The 18,826-nt window shown below is 47.8% G+C and overlaps 1 protein-coding gene across 4 annotated transcripts; it reads right to left on the reverse strand.

Annotated features, from left to right (window-relative positions):
• Positions 1–210: 210 nt before the first annotated feature.
• Positions 211–18,443, reverse strand: BTC (betacellulin). 4 transcript variants are annotated; one of them, XM_015419340.1, is made up of 7 exons: positions 18,323–18,438; positions 17,420–17,519; positions 9,058–9,175; positions 6,365–6,511; positions 3,732–3,848; positions 3,594–3,633; positions 211–501 (listed from the first exon to the last, which is right to left on the reverse strand). In XM_015419340.1, exons 2-5 carry the CDS (start codon positions 17,466–17,468, stop codon positions 3,734–3,736), a joined length of 429 nt encoding a protein of 142 aa, XP_015274826.1. In that variant the 5' UTR covers positions 17,469–17,519; positions 18,323–18,438; the 3' UTR covers positions 211–501; positions 3,594–3,633; positions 3,732–3,733. The 4 variants fall into 4 exon arrangements, with proteins under 4 accessions (XP_015274826.1, XP_015274841.1, XP_015274833.1 ...); XM_015419355.1 differs by lacking the exon at positions 3,594–3,633 and having other exon boundaries at positions 212–501; positions 18,368–18,443; XM_015419347.1 differs by lacking the exon at positions 3,594–3,633 and having other exon boundaries at positions 212–501; positions 18,328–18,438.
• Between the last annotated feature and the right edge of the window lie 383 nt (positions 18,444–18,826).

Below are 18,826 nucleotides of genomic sequence, written 5' to 3' on the forward strand. Positions count from 1 at the left end.
AGAGCTCTGAAAGAGCTGTGACTGACCCAAGGTCAACCAGCTGGCATCATGGGAAAGGGTGGGGAATCGAACCCGGCTCTTAACCACTACACCAAACTGGCTTATGTGAGGACTTTTCTGTTTTGTTTGGCACTCCCTCAGTGATCCCTCCTTCCTGCTCAATGTTTTAATTCTTGCTTTTATGTCTTTGTATGTATTTTAGAGCTGGTTGTAATTGTTTTAATAGTGTGTTGGTTTTATTAATTTTACAATGTGAGTTTATTCTGTACATTTTGATTTGTTAGCCACTTTGGGACCCCTTATGAGGGCAGAAAGGCAGGATATAGATGTTGTAAAAACCAATCAGTCAATCTGAGAACAGTCTTGTAGCATCTTTTACTGGTGCAAAGTGGAGAAACAGACGCTGGAGAAAAGGTGGGGGGGAAACTGCCTCCAGGGCACGGAGTCCGAGGAGTCCATTCACAAAACCGGTGTGCTTGCGATGGCCACTTCTCTTTCAACCTGTGTGGAAGAAAAGGCCAAGAGCAAGTTACAAGAGCAGCTGAAGAAGCTGACCGTTTCAGTTCCCCACACCAAGGGGTGGCAAAAACCAGTGGAGGGCACTCTCAGAAAACAACTCCCTCACAAGCAGGGAGTGCTCATGGGATTTCCTGTAATTCTGGAGCAGCCCTGTAGCTAGGGACTTTTTTGGGGAGTGGGCCATGGGGGGGGGAGCTAATTTAATCAAAAGTTCCAGGTAACCCTCTGGTGGTGGGGGGGAGGCAGGCGTTTTTTAAAGCCAGCGCACACAGGCTGGAGTACAGAGACCGGTCCTGTGGTTAAGAGAGGGTGGATGGTGAGGAAGAGAAGCTGGCAGGAGCTGGCGGCAATTTGGCTGAGTTTCAAAGGGAGGGGAGGGTGGGGAGGCAGCTCTGGGGATGAAGGATTCCACTTCTCTGGAGTGCCCAAGGAGCTCAGTTGTCGGGCAGCCAGGTTGTAGGCAGCGTGGTGTGCAGGTGGCAAGTTGAGGTACCTTGGGGACAGCCCGGGAGGGAGGTGGCCCAGAGGAAACACGATGGGGCCGGGCCCCGTGGGCCCCACGTTAGCTACGGGCCTGTTCCGGAGGTGGTGTGAAAAGCTACACAAAAAACACAATGCATGTTAAGCTCTACTCTCTTCTAAGGAAATAGGCTTCACAATTACACCCAGGTATTTTGATGTGCTTACGTCCATGACTTATTCAACAGCCAGAAGACTTCTGTCTGTGCTAGAGCAGCTCAAATGTCCTTCAACACAGCAAGGAGTCTGCATCCCTTGGAAAAGGGCCACCCTCTTAAATGCTTTGGGAATGAAATCGAACCAAGTTTCAGTCCAGTGGCACCTTTAAGACCAACGAAGTTTTATTCTGGGCATAGCTTTCATGTGCACGCGCACTTCAGATATACTTTGTGCATCGTAGTGGTTGTGGAATGGCCTTGTGTTCCAACTGCGTGATGCTCTGTGTGTGTCTCGCATCACAATGTTTTGATTCTTGGGTTTGTCTCTAGTTATGGTTGTCCATTTTTATCAGTAAGAAGCTGTCTGTAAGCAAAGACAGTCCTGCCATCCAAAGTCCTTTCAAACAGGGAAGTATTTGTATCCTGGGTCACCTCTAGTCCCTTGATAACAACCGTGTGAGGTAGGGTAGGCTGAGATAATGCAATGGACCCAAGTTCACTGTTGTGTACTGAGCCTAATCTCGTCAGCCCCAGCTTGAGGACACAGAACAATGGACTGCTAGGATCCTGGGATGGACCTGTCACCCAGGAGTGCCTCTGTAAATAGCCTATTGTTGGGAGTGGGTGTGTGATGGGTGTGCCATTTTATGGGCGTATAAGCAGGGCTCTGGCCCTGCTAGAGTTGTCTTTAGTTTGAGCTGAAACCACTAATAAAGTATGAGCTAATCACTCAACCCATCTGAACCCAGCATATTTCAATCACCCAGCAAGCTTCCATGGCAGAGCAGGGATTGGGACCTGACTGCCCCAGATCCTACCCTTGACCGCTGCACCACACTGGCCATAGCCCATGGAAGCTCATGATGGAGTAAGATGGCAGTCGCTTTTATGGTGCCACACGGCTCCGTTTTTTTTCTTGCTCAATTGCCAACCAGAGATTGAAAGCAGATTGTTTTGGTTTGTAATCAACGTCCAGTAACGCAGAGCTTCCAGGAAAGAGACGTTTTGGATTGATCTGCTGGTGACCATTACGTGAATGTAGCCAATGTAATGTACGTTTCATACAGCTATGATCCAAGCATCCTCCTGCTCCGGATTAAGGGTCGGTCCAGCAGGGTGGCGAGAGCAGTTTCTTAATGGTTCCATCTCTTCGCTGGACAATGGGCAAGGTTACCTTTACCAATTAATGCAGATTGGTGCAGTGGTTAAGAGCGCAGACTCTAATCTGGGAGAACCGGGTTTGATTCCCCACTTCTCCACATGCAGCTGCTGGTGTGACCTTGGGTCAGTTACATGTTCCTTCAGAGCTGTTCACTCAGGAGCAGTTCTCGAGAGAGAGCTCTCTCAGCCCCACCTACCTCACAGGGTGTCTGTTGTGGGGAGGGGAAGGGAAAGGAGATTGTAAGCCGCTCTGAGACTCCTTCGGGTAGTGAAGGGCAAGGTATAAGTCCAATCTCTTCTTCTTCGCTTAATTGCATAGAAGAGCAGAGATGGGCTTCCCTTCAGGATGGCCACTGTGATGTGGTGATTAATATGTCAAAGATCTTGGAGATCCACATTCAGATCTCCTCACTGCTGTGAAGCTCTCAGGGTAACCTTGGCTGGTTGCTCTCGCAGCCTAACCTGCCCTCCCAGAGCTGTTGCGAGGGTTAAATGAGGAAAGGGAACCATGCATGCCACCTGGAACTCTATGGAGGAGGAAGATGATGATCAAAATGTGATGGACAGGCTGAGCTAGTATTCTAGCAGCTGAGTTACTTCTTAAGTCACCAGAGGCATGGAGATTTGGCTGGGCTCCAAAAGCCGTCACTGAAAGGGCTTGCAATAGTCCAGTGTTGTTATCTGTATTTTTTTTCTTGGAATAGCTGACACACACACACACACACCCATGCCATATGAAACTAATTTTGAAAGGATGTTTGCCACGGCTCTTGAGAGGCTACCCGTCAAGAAACACAGTGGCTCTTGGACACCTTCACCTTGTTTTGGATTCTAGGTACTGCCTGTTATAGTCTCAAAGTCTTGGCTGCTTGGACCAGTGGCTCCTCTCTAAAGGAGCACCAGTCCTTCATGGGTATCTCCCCACAAGTATCCAACTGGAGCTACATAGAATTGGAACCGTCAATCACATTCCAGAAAGCCCGGCCAAAGGGATTTCAGCCCCTGCCTGGGACAGATGTTGGAAATGGACTGACCTGATTGGTTGAGAGAGAAAGAGAGGACCAACAGAAAAGCCCTCCCTACCATTTTATTCCTAGCCTGAAGAATTCTTTTTTTAAAAATGATTTTATTTCTGTTTTATATAATATACATACAGTTTTATATATATACATGTATATAACACAAAAGTGAACAACAGTTTAACTGGTATTTAAATGAGTTGGTGATATGGCTTACTTCAGTCAGCTAGATAGCAAAAAAAGAAGAAGAAGACATTCTAGACGGCAAAAAAGAGACATTGTTAAAAAATTAAAGTTTTTAAAAAAGGAAAGAAATCTTAGATATACTGAAGAAGAATTATTGAGGATCCCTTACCTTTATGAAACGTCCGTCTCCAGAACATCCACTGTCTTAATAGGTAGTCCCTTAACAAACACTCCCATTTCGTCCTCCTCCTCCTCTTCCTCTTGCCGACGCCTCTTTCGACAGTAACTTGAAAAGCAAGTGGCAAAATTAGTCCATGATGCAGAAGGTATTTCGATCATACAATCAGCACAACCAGTTGAGCAATGCGTATAACATTCTCGTGACTCATATTTTCAGGCACATTACTGGTCAGGAGACCTGTGTTATCTCCAACCAGGGCTATTTTTGGGCAGGAACGCACAGGAACGGAGTTCCGGCTGTCTCCCAAGTTGACCACACCCAGCAGGAACTCATTAGCATAACAGGCCACACCCAACAGCAGAAACTCATTAGGATTGGCTACATTAGGGGTGTGTGGCCTAACATGCAAAGGAGTACCTGCTACAAAAAAGCCCTGGGTTTTGACAACAAACAAGGTAAACAGAATAACAAGCAAAAGGTGGGTGTGGCTGGATGACCACACTTCTGGTAACATGGGGGTGCAGCCTAAAATGCTAATGAGCGGTGCAGTCAGGGGTGTGGCCTAATATGCTAATGAGTTTCTGCTGCTGGGTGTGGCCTATTATGCTAATGAGTTCCTGCTGGACGTTTTCTACAAAAAAAGCCGTCTCCAACTGAAATCAATAAAAATACCTACTGGGCTTTTTTGGTGTTTGTGAAATAAACAAGCCTTTAAGCTCAAATCTGCCCCAGTACTCAAGCACCAATGAAGAAACGATATATCTTCATGTGGCACAAATTCAGTAAAGAAACTCAGTCTTGTGGCTTTATTTGTAATTTAGCCACATGACTGCATGTTGATTTCTGTGTCTTGCCACCGACAGATCTATTTGGAAACAACAGCTCTGGGATGAGCAACGTATTGCAGGGCATTCTGAGCACAAACGAGTTACGCACTTGCAACACACAAGAGAAAGCTTCAATTTAGTGAGTTTGTAAACTCTCCCCTCCCCTTCCCCTACTCAGAGATAACAACCAATCGTGTAATTCTTGATTTTGCATACTGCCTTCTTAACACAAAATCACTCATATTGATCTAAAACAGAACACAAGCTTCTAAAGAATAGCTCTGTTCAGTACACTCAAAGATTTTCGGCACGGCAAGAAACACCTATTGCTGGCAATAATTTGAGGCCCTGTACAGGAACCGCTGGGCCACGAGGACTCAGATGGGCTTCTGACTTAGCCAAGATAGACTGCGTCATGGCCATCTTCTGGAGAAAGATGGGGTGAGAGACAGAGGGAAGTTCTGCATTGGCTTTTCCCTCTGTTGTTATAAGAACATAAAAGAAGCCAATTTTGGATCAGGCCAATCCAGTCCAACTCTCTGTTACACAGTGGCCAAAAATACCAGGTGCCACCAGGAGGTCCACTAGTGGGGCCAGGACATTAGAAGCCCTCCCACGGTTGCCCCCCCCATAAGCACCAAGAATACAGAGCATCACTTGCCCCAGACTGAGAGTTCATATCTATACCTTGTGGCTAATAGCCACTGATGGACCTCTGCTCCGTATGTTTATCCAATTCTCTCTTGAAGCCGTCCATGCTTGCAGCTGCCACCACCTCCTGTGGCAGTGAATTCCAAACCCACATTGGAATAGAAATTCCCCTCTGCTTGGCATGCCGCTGTCACTTTCTTTGATCATCGGATTTTATGGTACCTTCTGCATAGATTTATGGCTGTTCAGGGGTGACTTTGCAGTCAGTATGGTGTTGCCCCGGGGTATTTGAATGTGGCTTTGAGCTGCACCTTTTCTGTTCCAACGTGGGCTTGGTAAAACAATGGAAAGAAAAGCCAATGCAGAATCAGCCAGAGAGAGAGGGAGGAGGGAGGGTTGGGCTTTGGGGCTGGTTTACTGTTTGGTTTTATTATCATGTGGAAAACTATTGTTTTTAATTTGAGTTGTTACCTGGCTTTGGTCCCACTTTGGTGCTAAGACAGAGGTGGACTGTAGAAGGGGAAAGCTGATAGAGACAAAGCACGAGAAGAAGGAATGACAGTGAAAAGTACGAATCCCACCTTCGTCGCCACTGAAAAGTACTGGGTTCGCCGCATGGAGGACTCGGACGACGACATACTGTAGCACACGTTTATTGTACTTAACACAGACAAAGACTGACTCTAACGGCCAACAGGGCCAACTATATACATATCCACCCAACACCCCCCCCACTCCCATTGGAGGGTTTGAATGTCCCGCCAAGGTGGCTATTGGTTGGGGCTGGGGGATCCAGGATCCGAAGTTTCCATTGTTCTAGGATCCAAGCTCTGGCCTGTCCGCGGACCCCTGGTGGCGGTCCACGTACATAACAGACAGAGAGACAAATCTAGACAGAATACTTTAGACTAATATTAAAGGTAAACACAATGCAAAATATTACAAGTGGTTAGGATAAAGGTGGGTCTTGATTCTGGATAGTCAGTCATAGAAAACGCACCAACAGTCATAACCAGCTTGTCTGTTTTTTTAAAAAATGTAACATTTGGAGCACGAGGAGCAGTTTACCAATAAGCTTCCTGATCCTGCAAGAAGTCAAAACATCTCTAAGAACTGTCTGTGCTTTCTCCGGGGCATACTTACTGAGCACAAGCGCACAGGCCCGCCACCAGGATGATGAGCACCACCAACACCGCTATCAAAGCAGCAACCACAATTTGGCCTTGGTCGCCCCTCAGATAGAACAGATCCAACCTCTCACATCTTGCACCAGTGAAACCTCTCTCACAGCTGTAGAAGGAGGACAGTGGAAGTTAACAGCCTGTTGGGGATAAATTTCCCAGGATGCTTCTCTATAAGCCTACTATTAATAAAGGCCCTTTCCGCATTTGGACATCACCCCGGGTTTTCTCTGTGTTCGACTTGTGGCCATTTATCCTGCTGTTATCTCTGTTTGTCTGTTATTTCCTGCACTAGTTTTGTCCCACTCCAATTTGCTTGCCTGCCCTGGGTTAATGCCTTAGGTATGGCGGGAAAGCGGCAGGGAGGATCGAAGCGGAGTTAAAAATTCTACACCTAAATCTGCACTGGGCCACTCTGAATTGAGGGAAGGCCCATGGTAAAACAGGATTCATATACCTTGGGGCAATGGTGGTCCAAACCCGGGGTGACCACAGTGTAATGCTGAATTGACAAAAGATCACTTCAGAGAGGCCCGGCTCCACGTTCCCCTGCCTTCTGAAGCGAGGTACAGGAGCAACTAGAGGCAGGGCCTTCCCTGTCAGACTCATGGCCAGTGTGGTTTAATGGTGGAGGTGGTTAGAGACTAGGCTCTGGGAGACCCAGGTGCAAATCTTTGCTTTCATAAACAGAAACTCAAAACATTGTGCAACTCCCCTCAGTAAAGGTTTCAGGGAGGGGCTAGGCCTCAGCTGGGTCAATGGTACATCTAGCTTTAATAAAAGGTAGGATTTTAAATTCTAAACCTTCAGTTCTGGCAAACATCTTGCAAAGCTTGCATAGGGACTTTAGTGAATGACAACCTGCTCGCAACCTGGTAGCGAAGCCAATCCTGCGCATGTTTGCTCATCAGTTTGGGACAGGTGCCCTGCCTCCGTGTAGGTCGCCAACGTGTGTGTCACATTGTGACTTTTGTTCCAGTGCCCACCTGGCCCCACTCCTCTGTCCTTCTCAACATTTATCAGGATTGCTGCTCCTAACAGGCAACACTCATCCGGATGCAAATGAAAGCAAAGGGTCAGACCACAGGTAGGGGGCCTAACAGAGCTTCATTGTTCTACCAACCTGCAGAGGAAGAGGATGAAAGGAGAAGGGAGAGCCATGTCTGCTGCCCTGAGCTCATGGAAGAAGGGCGGGATAAAAATGGGACAGAAAGGATGTTGGTGTTGGAAAGCCCAGGGGATGGTTCGGGTGCTGCTGAGAGAAGACCAAGCAGGAGACTGGAGAGGGGGCTTCTTGCTGCTTAAAGGTAAAGGTTTCCCTTGCTCTAGGGTTGCGGTGTTCATTTCCATTTCAAAGCCGAAGAGCCAGCGCTGTCCGAAGATGTTTCCGTGGTCATGTGGCCGGCATGACTAAACACCAAGGCGCACGGACCGCTGTTACCTTCCCACCGAAGTGGTACCTATTTATCTACTTGCAATTTCTTGCTTTCGAACTGCTAGGTTGGCAGGAGCTGGAACTAGAGACGGGAGCTCACTCCGTCATGCGGCACTCGGGTCTCGAACTGCTGAACCTTCCACAGCCTGCAGTTCCGTGCCTTAACCACTTGCTTACGTACCACAAAAGTTAGGGCTGTCACCTTAACTTAAACTTGTTTTGTGTTTTTTGAAAGCCCAAGTTAATGTGTAAGCACCCTGACTCTCCTCTTAAATCCATTTCCCCCCATCTCAATATTATTGTATTTTAATTGTTTAAATGTCGCAAGTGTCATTAAGGGTGGTTTGCCTGTTTCTCACGCTGCCTGACGCTGGCTTTCACATGGCAAGGGAAGGAGACCAGTCACTTTTGAGGGCTCCTGGGCTGCTGTTAGTGACCAGCCCACTGAAAACCTGCTGATAAACTCCGGGGTTCCCCGGATCAGAGAGCGAGGAACCAACCCAAGGCAGCCCTGGCAGTTCCCATTTTATATGCTGAAGTTGCATTCGGCAAGGGCAGGATTGCACTGTAGTTTAAAATGTGTTTCTTCGTAATTCCTCCCCCATTTATTCTTGGGGTGAAATCAGAAGTGGTCCTCAAGCACAGAGCTCCCCATCGTCCTCAAAGCTGGGGGGAGGGGAGGATGGCAACACTGAGGTACTGCACATGTACTGGAACCCAGGATCTTCCTACTCAGCTGGTACCTTCTCCCCTGGTCTGCTTGAGGTCTGTTCCCAGTCACACCCCTGGAAGAATCCTGTGCACCAAGCAGTGTAGGGAGAGGCCCGGGATCTCACAAGTCCAAACCCGATGGATCCTCTTCCCCTCTGAAACACTGCAACGTGGAAGGAGAAGAGTTTTCCCCTGGGCACTGGAGCACCTCTTTGACACTGAAATCAGCTTGGTGGAGAAGACCCGGCCTTGGAACAGACTAAAATGCTTCATGTGCCTTTTTTAACAGTGAGCCATGGTGCTAGACGTTCCAAAACATCTGACACTCTGGAATAAATTCCAGAACTGAAATGAGTGTCCAAGGAAGATCAGACTCCACAACCGAATATGGCCCCAGCCAAGTATTTCCAGAAAGTCTGTCCTGCCAGAATTGAGTCCTGGGGGAAATGGCTGCTCCCTCCCTCTGCGCCCCCCCCCCTATATTTTTGTACTTTGGATCCTCCACATACATGCACGCAGGTGTTTCTCGGGCTGCAACGTAACGACATCGCCCCTTCACACAGTAGTGCTGGTACTCCTCGGGACACTGAGTGAAATGCCTCCTTTGCCTCAGTCGGGCAGGAGCATCTAGAAACAGAACACGGGAAAACACGTTAGGTTCTTCCATAAAGGTGACCATGGGCACTCAAGCAACCAAAATGCCACCCAGGTGAGTTCTGCTGGCTCTATGCTGCTAGGTTGTAGTTCTGCTTTTCTTTTTTAAACACCTTGTCGTGTTTCTTAGAAGTTACTTTTGGACCCCAAATCCTCTCTGATGGTCAGGAAAGCCTTGGGAAGGCAGTGCACCAGAATACGGAACGCTGTAGAGAGGAGGAGGAGGAACTGAGGGGGGGAATGGCCTCCTCTGCTGACGCCAGCTGCTGGCAGAAGAGGGAGGAGTTCTATGGCGGAACCCTACTGCGTGGACAGGCTTGCCTTCTGCCTGTTTCTTGGCCCATTTCCTACCTCCCTGGCTTGCTGACTGCTCAGATCCGGTATGATCTGCACTGGCACATTCATGCGCTGCCTTTTGTGTATTCAGAGGCTACGCAAGTGTGCTCACGTAACATGGCTGCGAAGCTGGGTAGCCACTGGTTGGTCCGTCTGAAACCTCTCTACTTCCAGACTGATTTCACAAAACAGATCTTTACATGCCATTTGCACATCTTATGTCCAAGTTCTCGTTACTCATAGTAGACTCTAGAAAATAAGCCCTTTATCACACTCTCAGAATCTGTCCTTTCCATTAAAACTTTGGTTCTTTCATTTGAAATGATGGAAAATTTCTCACCAAAAGAGAAATTTTCTTCTAGCAGAGATGTCATTGTAAGAAACCGCCTTATTGCTACTTATTCGATCATTACAACAAGGAAGCCTAGATGTGAGAATTTCCTAATAACTGATATAGATTAAATTCTGTGCCCCTACAGACACAAATGCAGAGAAACATGGCAAAAGTTCAGTCCTAAACAAAGTCCATATCCTGAGTATCATTAATAATATAAATGTCTTCATAAAATGTTTTCTTATCTAGTCAGAGCCATGCAAATAAGAGCACTTTCAAAAACACTGGTTCTACCAGTTCAGCTCTCCATGCAAGTCTGTAAGCAGAGGAGTGATAAAGCTTCACACTTGGAGTCCCCCAGTCTCCATTCTAGCACTTGTCTTGTGCTGTGGTTAAATCCCTGGGGTTTTTCTTTCCCCACTTCTTTCTTCATTTACAATTTCTGCCATTGTTTCAGCATTTTATCTGACATAAAATTCTGTATATTACAGAACAAAACCTTAAATTTAGTGCAAGGTCAACAGCAGTGGAGGTGCAATTCATCGATCCCTCGTTTAAGTGCACGGGAAACAAACGGTACAAAAAAAAAGACTCACCCATAGTTGCGTCCAGTGTTCCCTCTAAGCTGAGTTAGTGTGCGCTAGCTCACAGTTTTTCAGCCTCCGGCTCACACATTTTTGTCTTGGCTCAGGAAGGAGGGCTCCAGAGCAAACTAACTTATGCAGCAGCCAAATCACCAGCTCACAACTTTAATGCCAGTAGCTCACTAAGCAGAATTTTTGCTCACAGGACTCCACAGCTTAGAGGGAGCATTGGTCAACAGTGTGATGGCATTAATCCCACCCAAAAGAAGATAGCCTTAAAACAGACCAAAATGTCAAATCACGTTTGGCTGTAACAAGACTTCCTCTGGGTATGAATACCCCTAGATACCCAATGGACTGATTATAAACTCTTAGGTTTCAGCTTTTCCTCTTAGAACTCTGAAAGAATTTCTGCTTTGCGGGGGGGGGGGGGAAGTGTGCAGGAAGACAGCATGTCACTCAAACTGTCACAGAACTGCCTTCTCACTCTGCCAGACCACTGTGACCACCCACACTTCTTTCATACAAATCCCAGCTTCCAGGATCTCACCCTTCGGAAAACCAATCTGACAGCAGATCCAGATAGCAGTTGCTTCCATCATATGGGAAGGCAGTAAACATTGAAACAGTGAAAGGTTGCCAACATGGCAACTTGCAATTAATTCTAGCTTTTCAAAAAAATGTAGTGACAGCGATGGAGAAAGCAAGAGAAAAAGCAGCAGCTTGTCAAGCCCAGGTTGCGCCCCAGGAGGTACACGTCCTTTTGTTGTTCCACCGGTCCATCAAGCCAGGGCTCCACAAGCCTCAGAACTGGGGGGGGGGGTGTGGCTCACCCTTGTCCTCCTCCTCCTTTGCCCCGAGGGACTCCATTCTCTGACTTTGAGCCCTCAGGGCTCCTTCCTCCCCGGCTTGCTGATTGGAGGGCCCTTTTAAGCTCTCCACTCCCCTGCCGGGACCCGCCCCTGGGGCCAGCATCTGCCCTTCAAGGAGGCATGTCTGTCAGTGGGTCTGGTCGGCCCTGGTCCCATCCCAAACCCCGCCTCCCCAGCCTACCATTGGCATTGGGTGTGCCCATCCCACCATCAGGGAAGATGGGCTGTCGGAGACCAAATCAGGGCGAGCTTCAGACTCTGCTCCCTGGAGGAAGCCACCTTGGACTGTCAGCCCCCAGCGTTGCTCTCCCCTCCTGAGTGCCTTCCAGCCCTGCTGACCTGAGCCAGCCCTCCCAGAGTGTCTCCCTGTAGCAAGAGCTGGGAGCGGGGCCAATTGCCTCCCATAGGCTTGCACTGCCTGCGTTTTTGGGTCTCTCCTCCCTGGGCTCCAGCCTTTTCTTGCCTTGGTCCAGCATGGATGGCCTTGCCCAAGATAAGACTGGGCAGCTGGGCTCTGGGGGGGCTGTAGGTCTTCCTGGCTTGGCAGTGCCAAGGCGGGCCTGCAAGGGGGGCAGCAGCTCCAGAGATGGCTTTGCCACTGAGGATGAGCAGTTGTGAGGTTCCGAGGGTGGCTTTGAGCCCAGCCCCAGACACCAGTGTCCCCCCCTAGAGATAATATTGTGAAAGCAGGCGGTGGACATTGTATAGGATTCTGCCCCCCAAGCCTGTCCAGGAATGAGAGGGAATCCTATACTTAATACATTAACAACAACCCAGAGAGGTAGGCTACCCTCTCTGGATTTCAGAACAATAAGCCACCAGAATCTCTCAGTATTCTATAATCCCCTCCAGCTCAGAGCAGAGATTCAGATCTCTCAGCTGGCATCTAGGGCTTAACACATTAGCACCTCATTCCCAGAGATGTACACTTAATGCTCAATGGTAGCGTGTGGCCAGGTAGGCACAGGAAATAGACTTGGAATCCCAGTTACAACATCAGAGACCAGGTAGAAACAAGACTAAGTTTTTATTCCGTTCAGATCTTAGCACAGACTAAGAGATTACAAAATAAGAAACCTAAGGCAGTTTGCCTTAACTAAACATAATGCTTCATATTTACCATGACAGGAACATTGATCAATCCAGGACAGTCCATTGTGATAATCCAGTAGCACCAAGGGATTTTTAAGAGGAAGCCCATCATTATTCCATGTGCTCAAGTCACAAAGCAGTCCTTTGTCTCTTCCAGAGGTCCAGGTGCAATAAACAGGCAACAACAGGAGACCAAGAAAGCAAAAGCCGAACAGAACAAGGGACAGAGAGAGTCTCTCTCATTGGGTCTGAACAGATATAGCCCAATTTCAGTCTCAATCAGCTGTGGCCATCAGCCGCTTGGAGTGGACATAGGTGTGTCCAATTTGTTAGTTGTCATGGGTACAACTGGGGATAGGCTGGAAGTTTGGAAACCACGCCTGCAGTCACATGGCCCCCAACTCCAGCTTCTCCATCAGCTACGTGAGCTTCTGGCATGCTGGCCTAGCTTCCATCATGGAAGTGTGAAGAATGTGTATGGCAGGGCTATAAAGTTTCAATACAGAGCGTTTACCCTGGCCAGGTGTAATGCTATGCCTTCTGCCATTTTATATGGCAGATTTAACAAGGTTTCGCATTCGGCCAGATACTGCCCCTGCAGAAAGAGATGCGTGGAATCTATTTCACATGTTCTCCTGCATTGTAATCTGTATGTGGACTTAAGGAATATTTATCTATATTCTATCCTAACCAGTATGGCGGATTGCTCTGATGCCCTCAAGGTCCACAGACTTTTAAAAGATCTCGGTCCTGACACCACTGAGAAGGTGGCTAAGTTTCTCTGTTTGGCTTTAAAGCTGTGCCAAAGGTTCCTAGAGATATAACATCCTTATCAGCTCCTAATTGCACAATATCGAGTCATAGATTTTTATAGGTGTTTTAACTGTTTCCTAAAATTGTATAACTTGTACTGTTATTTTATGCCAATAAAGGCTAACTTGAACTTGAACTATATATAAATGATCTGATGAAAAGCCTTGAAATGGTTGACACACATCCCCCTACTTTGGCAAATTGTTGTATCGCAGCCTTACTGTATGCAGATGACATGGCCCTTTTATCTAGAACACCAGTAGGCCTTAAAAGGGCATTAAAACAGCTTGGTACCTATCGTGATTCCAACTTATTAGAAATCAACTACCAGAAGACCATAGTGATGTCCTTTCAAAAGAGGCCCAAATTAGGGACGTGGAGCATAAAGGGCCATAGCCGAGAGCAGGTTTCAGCCTTCAAATATCTAGGGGTCATGTTTCAATCTACAGGGTCAAGAAATAACCATCATGAATTTTTGACAAATATGGGACGGAAGACCGCAAATAGTATCATCAAATTCATTTCAACAAAAGGGGGTCATTTTATACCAGTTGGGCTTAAACTATACTCAGCTAAAACAATACCACAGTTGCTATACGGCATTATGCTGGGCCCACCCTCCTCAAGTTTTGCACCCCTGGAAAAGACACAGTCTAAATTCTTAAGATCTATTTTTTGTTTCTCAACTAGTGCTTCCAACGCCAGTTTACGACTATTTTATTTATTTATTCTTTAGATTTGTATCCCGCCCTCCCTGAAGGCTCAGGGCGGCTAACAAGGGTATAAATGCCAGATTAAAACAGTAAGAACAGTATAAAAATACAATAATACAACATAATACAGTTATTAAAAATATTGGTGCTCCAATACTCACTCCGAATCATAAAACCAAGATGGTGTTCTGAAGACGTTATAACAGAACAACAGCAGTATATGTCCGTACAACCTTGTCATCCGCCAGGGACGTCTCACACCCCCGATGATACCCGCACCAGCGGTGGTAGAGATGGAAAAAACGTTGGTGGAATAATGGTGGCGGCGGCTCCTACTCAAAAGCCTGGCGAAAGAGCTCCATTTTGCAGGCCCTGCGAAACTGCACAAGGTCCCTCAGGGCCCGGATCTCTTCTGGGAGCTCATTCCAGCAGGTAGGAGCCGCCACCGAGAATGCCCTGGCCCGGGTCACAGCAAGTTTGATGGTCCTGGGGCCTGGGATATCCAGGAGGTTTTGGCTCCCCGACCGTAGGGCCCTTGGGGGAACATGCGGGGAAAGACGGTCCCTTAGGTAGGCCGGACCCTGGCCATATAGGGCTTTAAAGGTAAGAACCAGCACTTTAAAGCGAATCCAGTACGTCACTGGCAGCCAGTGCAGCGCTTTCAGCACAGGCCGGATGTGATCCCGTCTAGGGATACCCATCAGCAGCCTGGCTGCAGCATTCTGCACTAGTTGCAGCTTCCAAATTTGCGACAGAGGCAGCCCCATGTAGAGAGCGTTACAGTAGTCTAGCCTTGAGGTGACCATCACATGGATCACTGTGGCCAGGTCATCATGGTCGAGGAAGGGGACCAGCCACCATGCCAGCCGAAGATGGTAGAAGGTCGACTTGGCAGTGGCTGCTACCTGGGCCTCCATCGTTAAGGAGGAGTCCAGGAGCACACCCAAACTCCTAACCTCTGATGCCGGCACCAAAGGCGCCCATCGAAGGTCGAGAGAGGGAGCCCCAACCCTGGACGGATCTGACTCAGCCCCAGGACCTCCGTCTTTGCCGGGTTTTGTTTCAGCCGACTCAGTCTGAGCCAACCAGCCACAGCCTGTAATGCCCGGTGAAGGTCATCTGGGGTGGAGTCCGACCAGCGGCCCAGCATCAGATAAAGCTGGGTGTCATCTGCATATTGATGACACCCAAGCCCACAACTCCGGGCAATCTGGGCAAGGGTGCACATGTAGAAGTTAAACAACATCGGGGATAGCACCACCCCCTGAGGTACCCAAATTTGAGAGGCCACCTCCGCGACCGCTGAGCCCCTATCACCACCCTTTGTCCCTGACCTTGGAGAAAAGAGGCCAACCATTGAAGGGCAAGCCCCTGAATCCCCACGTCAGTGAGGCAGTGGGATAGCAACTGGTGGTCGGCCATATCGAACGTGGCCGACAGATCTAACAACAACAGTGCCACCACACCACCACGATCCAGATGCCTACAGAGGTCATCAGTCAGAGCAACCAATACCATCTGCGTTCCATGACCAGGGTGAAAGCTGGACTGGAAGGGATCAAGGACATAAGCGTCATCCAGAAAGCCCTGTAGCTGTATCGCCACCGCTCTCTCAATAAGTTTGCCCAAGTAGGGCAAATTGGACACCGGCCGATAGTTGGCCAATTCGGCCGGGTCCAAAGATGGTTTTTTCAAGAGAGGGCGGACCATCGCTTCCTTGAGTGCCCCGGGGAACCATCCCTCCGAGAGAGACTTGTTGACAATCTCCCACAGGGCACCTCGAAACCCCTCGTGACCCATTTTAATGAGACAAGAGGGGCATGGGTCAAGATCGCATGTGGTTGGGCACACAGATACAAGCAATCTGTCAACTTCTTCCAGGCTGAGTGGGCCAAAACTCACTAAACCCGACTCCAAAGGCGTGCAAGGGGCCTCAAGTTCGCACACTGTATCAATTGTGGCGGGGAGGTCACGGCAGAGCGCCAAGACTTTCTCTAGAAACTGGGCTGATCAGATTGGAGGCCAGATTGGAGATAACTTTAGCCTCCATAAATGCTTGGCTAAGGTTATGCCACAGACCATCTGATATCACTGCTCTAATTCTCACAGACAGCTGTTGCTCTAATTGGCTTAGTGCTGTATACCATAAGATACATCTGCTTGGTTTCTCTTCTGAGTCGCTACAGATAATGCCACTAGAGCAAGCTAGAGCTATTGTTAAACAAAGAATATATGACACCGAAAGGCAAAGTGATATTGCTAAAGTGTCGACTTTTTTGGCCCCAAAGGAAACAAAAGATATAGTTGCTCCCGCAGTGTATTTACCACTATTAGAGATTCCCTCTCACCGCAGGGCATACTCCCTGGCACGATGTAACATCTATCCTTCGGCGGTGTTAGAAGGCCGGTATAAAGCCTTCTTTATAAAGGTGCCTTTGTCTGAGTGACTATGCCCGTGCGGTTCAGGGAAAGTTGAAACAATTAAACATATTTTACTCCACTGTACATTTTATGAAACCACCAGAGTAAAAATTATTCATCCTGTTATAAGGAGGAACCACGGATACTTGGACAAGGAGATAAGTAGGAAGCTATTATTTGATCCTGCTCCACAGATCATAATAAATTGTGCTAAATTTCTAGCAATAGCCCAAAAAATACGTGCTGCACATGTAGTACAATTTTAGAAAGAATCCAGAAGATTTAGACGATGGGGATAGAATTGTATAACCCCTATAATACTTACTCAACAGTTGAATAACAGTTGATAGAGTATTGTAGAAATTTAGAGTTTTAGTCAGGGGTCGTTTCGTAGAAAAAGAGCTAGGGGAACTCATTAGCATAACTCATTAGCATATGCCACACCCCCTGACATCTCCGGAAGTGTGTCATAAGGCCACACCCCCTGACATCACCGGAAGTGTGTCATAAGGCCACACACCCCGCACCCAATGGTCCCGGCCACCGCCGCCGGCCTTGCAGCTTCACTGCCGAGCCCTATGAGGGGCCCGGCGGTGGACCTGCAAGGCCGGCGGGAGTGCAAGGAAGCCCCGCGAAGGCCCTCCCTGGCCCCAGGCAGGCAGGGGTGGGGAGAGGCAGGGAGGAAGCAACTTACCCTCCCTCTTCTCCTGCCTCCTCCTGGCTGAATGAGGGCCGGAAGCGGGGCGGCCGGAAGCAGGGGGCGGGGCTTCGTCATGTGCCCCGCCCCCCGTACCTCACCCGGGGGAGCTGCGTTCCCCCGCGTTCCCCCCCGAAATGACCTCTGGTTTTAGTAATGTTGTAAGTAACATACGCAGATTAAACGCAGTTTTATATTTAAATATCTTATATATATTATTGGTACCCTTTTTGTATTGTCTGTAATTGGGCTGGTGATATACCGAATAAACTGAACTGAACATTACTGAAGAACAGTTCTCTCCCAGAGCTCAAAACAGTCTGTGTGACCTTTAATGGTGTGGTTCATACATTACCTGGGCAGTTTCCATTCGAGATGCTGCAGAAGAACCCCTTTGGCTTCATATTCAGTGGTCATATTCCTATCAGCAGCCGTGCAGATAAAAATTGGAAGGCCTTCAATTGTAGAATGGGGAAGGGGACAGAGAGAAAGCATTACACCAATATATTTTTAAGAACCTGCTTACTCATATCACAACAATGTTCTCTCTGCAAAGATTTTTATTCTGGAAATAAGGACAGCTTTCCTTTGCCTTTTAAAATGTGCCCTATCTTTCTTCATCCAATGTCCAACTGCAGTTAATTCACTGCTAAAATGAAAGGGAAATTCCATGCCTGAAGAATAAATAAATATTGGCTAAAGAAACTAACTTCAGAAACCAGGTACAGTAACAGGGTAAGCTGAAGCAGCATTATAGCCTTCTAAGTCCATTGAAGACAGCGGACTTAAAAGGGTATAACTCTGCTTAGGATGATGAAGGGAGTTTTGACCCTCGGAAGCTTAGCCCCTAAACATCTGGTTGGCCTCAAAGGCACTGCCCAACTCCGATCTGGCCGTTTTGCTTAGAACAGCACTGCAAATGCACCACTTTGGGATTGGAAAAGGAGCTGTTGTTTCACTACTATGTTGGGGGAAAGTTCATCAACCACGTATCAGAAGTGGAGAAACTGTTTGCAGATTCCTCTATGACATCACTGACATGACTGCTGATAATTACACTAACTAGAAAACCTATAAACCTTTTCTGTTAGTGACAAAATAAAGGATTTTCTAGGAAGAATACAGAGATGCCCTTGTTTGCAAGAATACAGACATGCCCACAGGCAACATAAAAATCTTGAAAAATCACCTAGAATTACAACACACACACACACACATAGTATTTCTTCGGTATTACTTTTTCATTTGAGTTGTTTACCATACTTTATGAGGATCTTTCTGGTTTCACAGCAAAGGATCCTACCGCTCTGTTCAGATTACAGCCGACAGTGAGCAGGGGCCTGTGGTGGAAGGGCTGGCTGAAGGACGGGAAGTGTCCTGTGACCAAGGAGGAGCGAGGGAGCGTGACAGGCTTATTTTAGAACAGTCACAGCAGTGTTTTCCCAAGCAGAGTTAATACCCATTGACGTTGTTGCACTTAGAAGGGTGCAATGAAAGGAATGACAGGATTGCCTACTGGAAACAATGGGAGTGGTTTAAAGGCCCATGAGAGATCATGGAAGCCAGGAATGCCAGTTGACTTGCATGGGCTCCACTGAAATACATTACAGCGCAAAAAGACTTGCAATGAAAATGCAGAATGGATTTTTAATGAAGGTTTTCGGGACTGGAATGATAGGTCACAGAGTAGAATGACAGTCCCTGGGAATGGCATCAGTGCTCTGGGACTGGACTGACGGCCTCCACCAGTGGACTGACAGTC

This window comes from Gekko japonicus, unplaced genomic scaffold (genome assembly GCF_001447785.1).
Source record: "Gekko japonicus isolate JY-2015 unplaced genomic scaffold, Gekko_japonicus_V1.1 scaffold190, whole genome shotgun sequence".
Classification (NCBI taxonomy): domain Eukaryota; kingdom Metazoa; phylum Chordata; class Lepidosauria; order Squamata; family Gekkonidae; genus Gekko; species Gekko japonicus.

Bases quoted from the DNA above. Each gene is read 5' to 3' on its own strand.
- BTC (XM_015419340.1), bottom strand. From the start codon at position 17,468: ATGAAGCCAAAGGGGTTCTTCTGCAGCATCTCGAATGGAAACTGCCCA. The intron at 9,176-17,419 runs GTAATGTATGAA...TTCTGTTTCTAG, and splicing joins CTCGAATGGAAACTGCCCAG to ATGCTCCTGCCCGACTGAGG. The intron at 6,512-9,057 runs GTATGTGGAGGA...CTCCTTCTACAG, and splicing joins CGAGAAACACCTGCGTGCAT to CTGTGAGAGAGGTTTCACTG.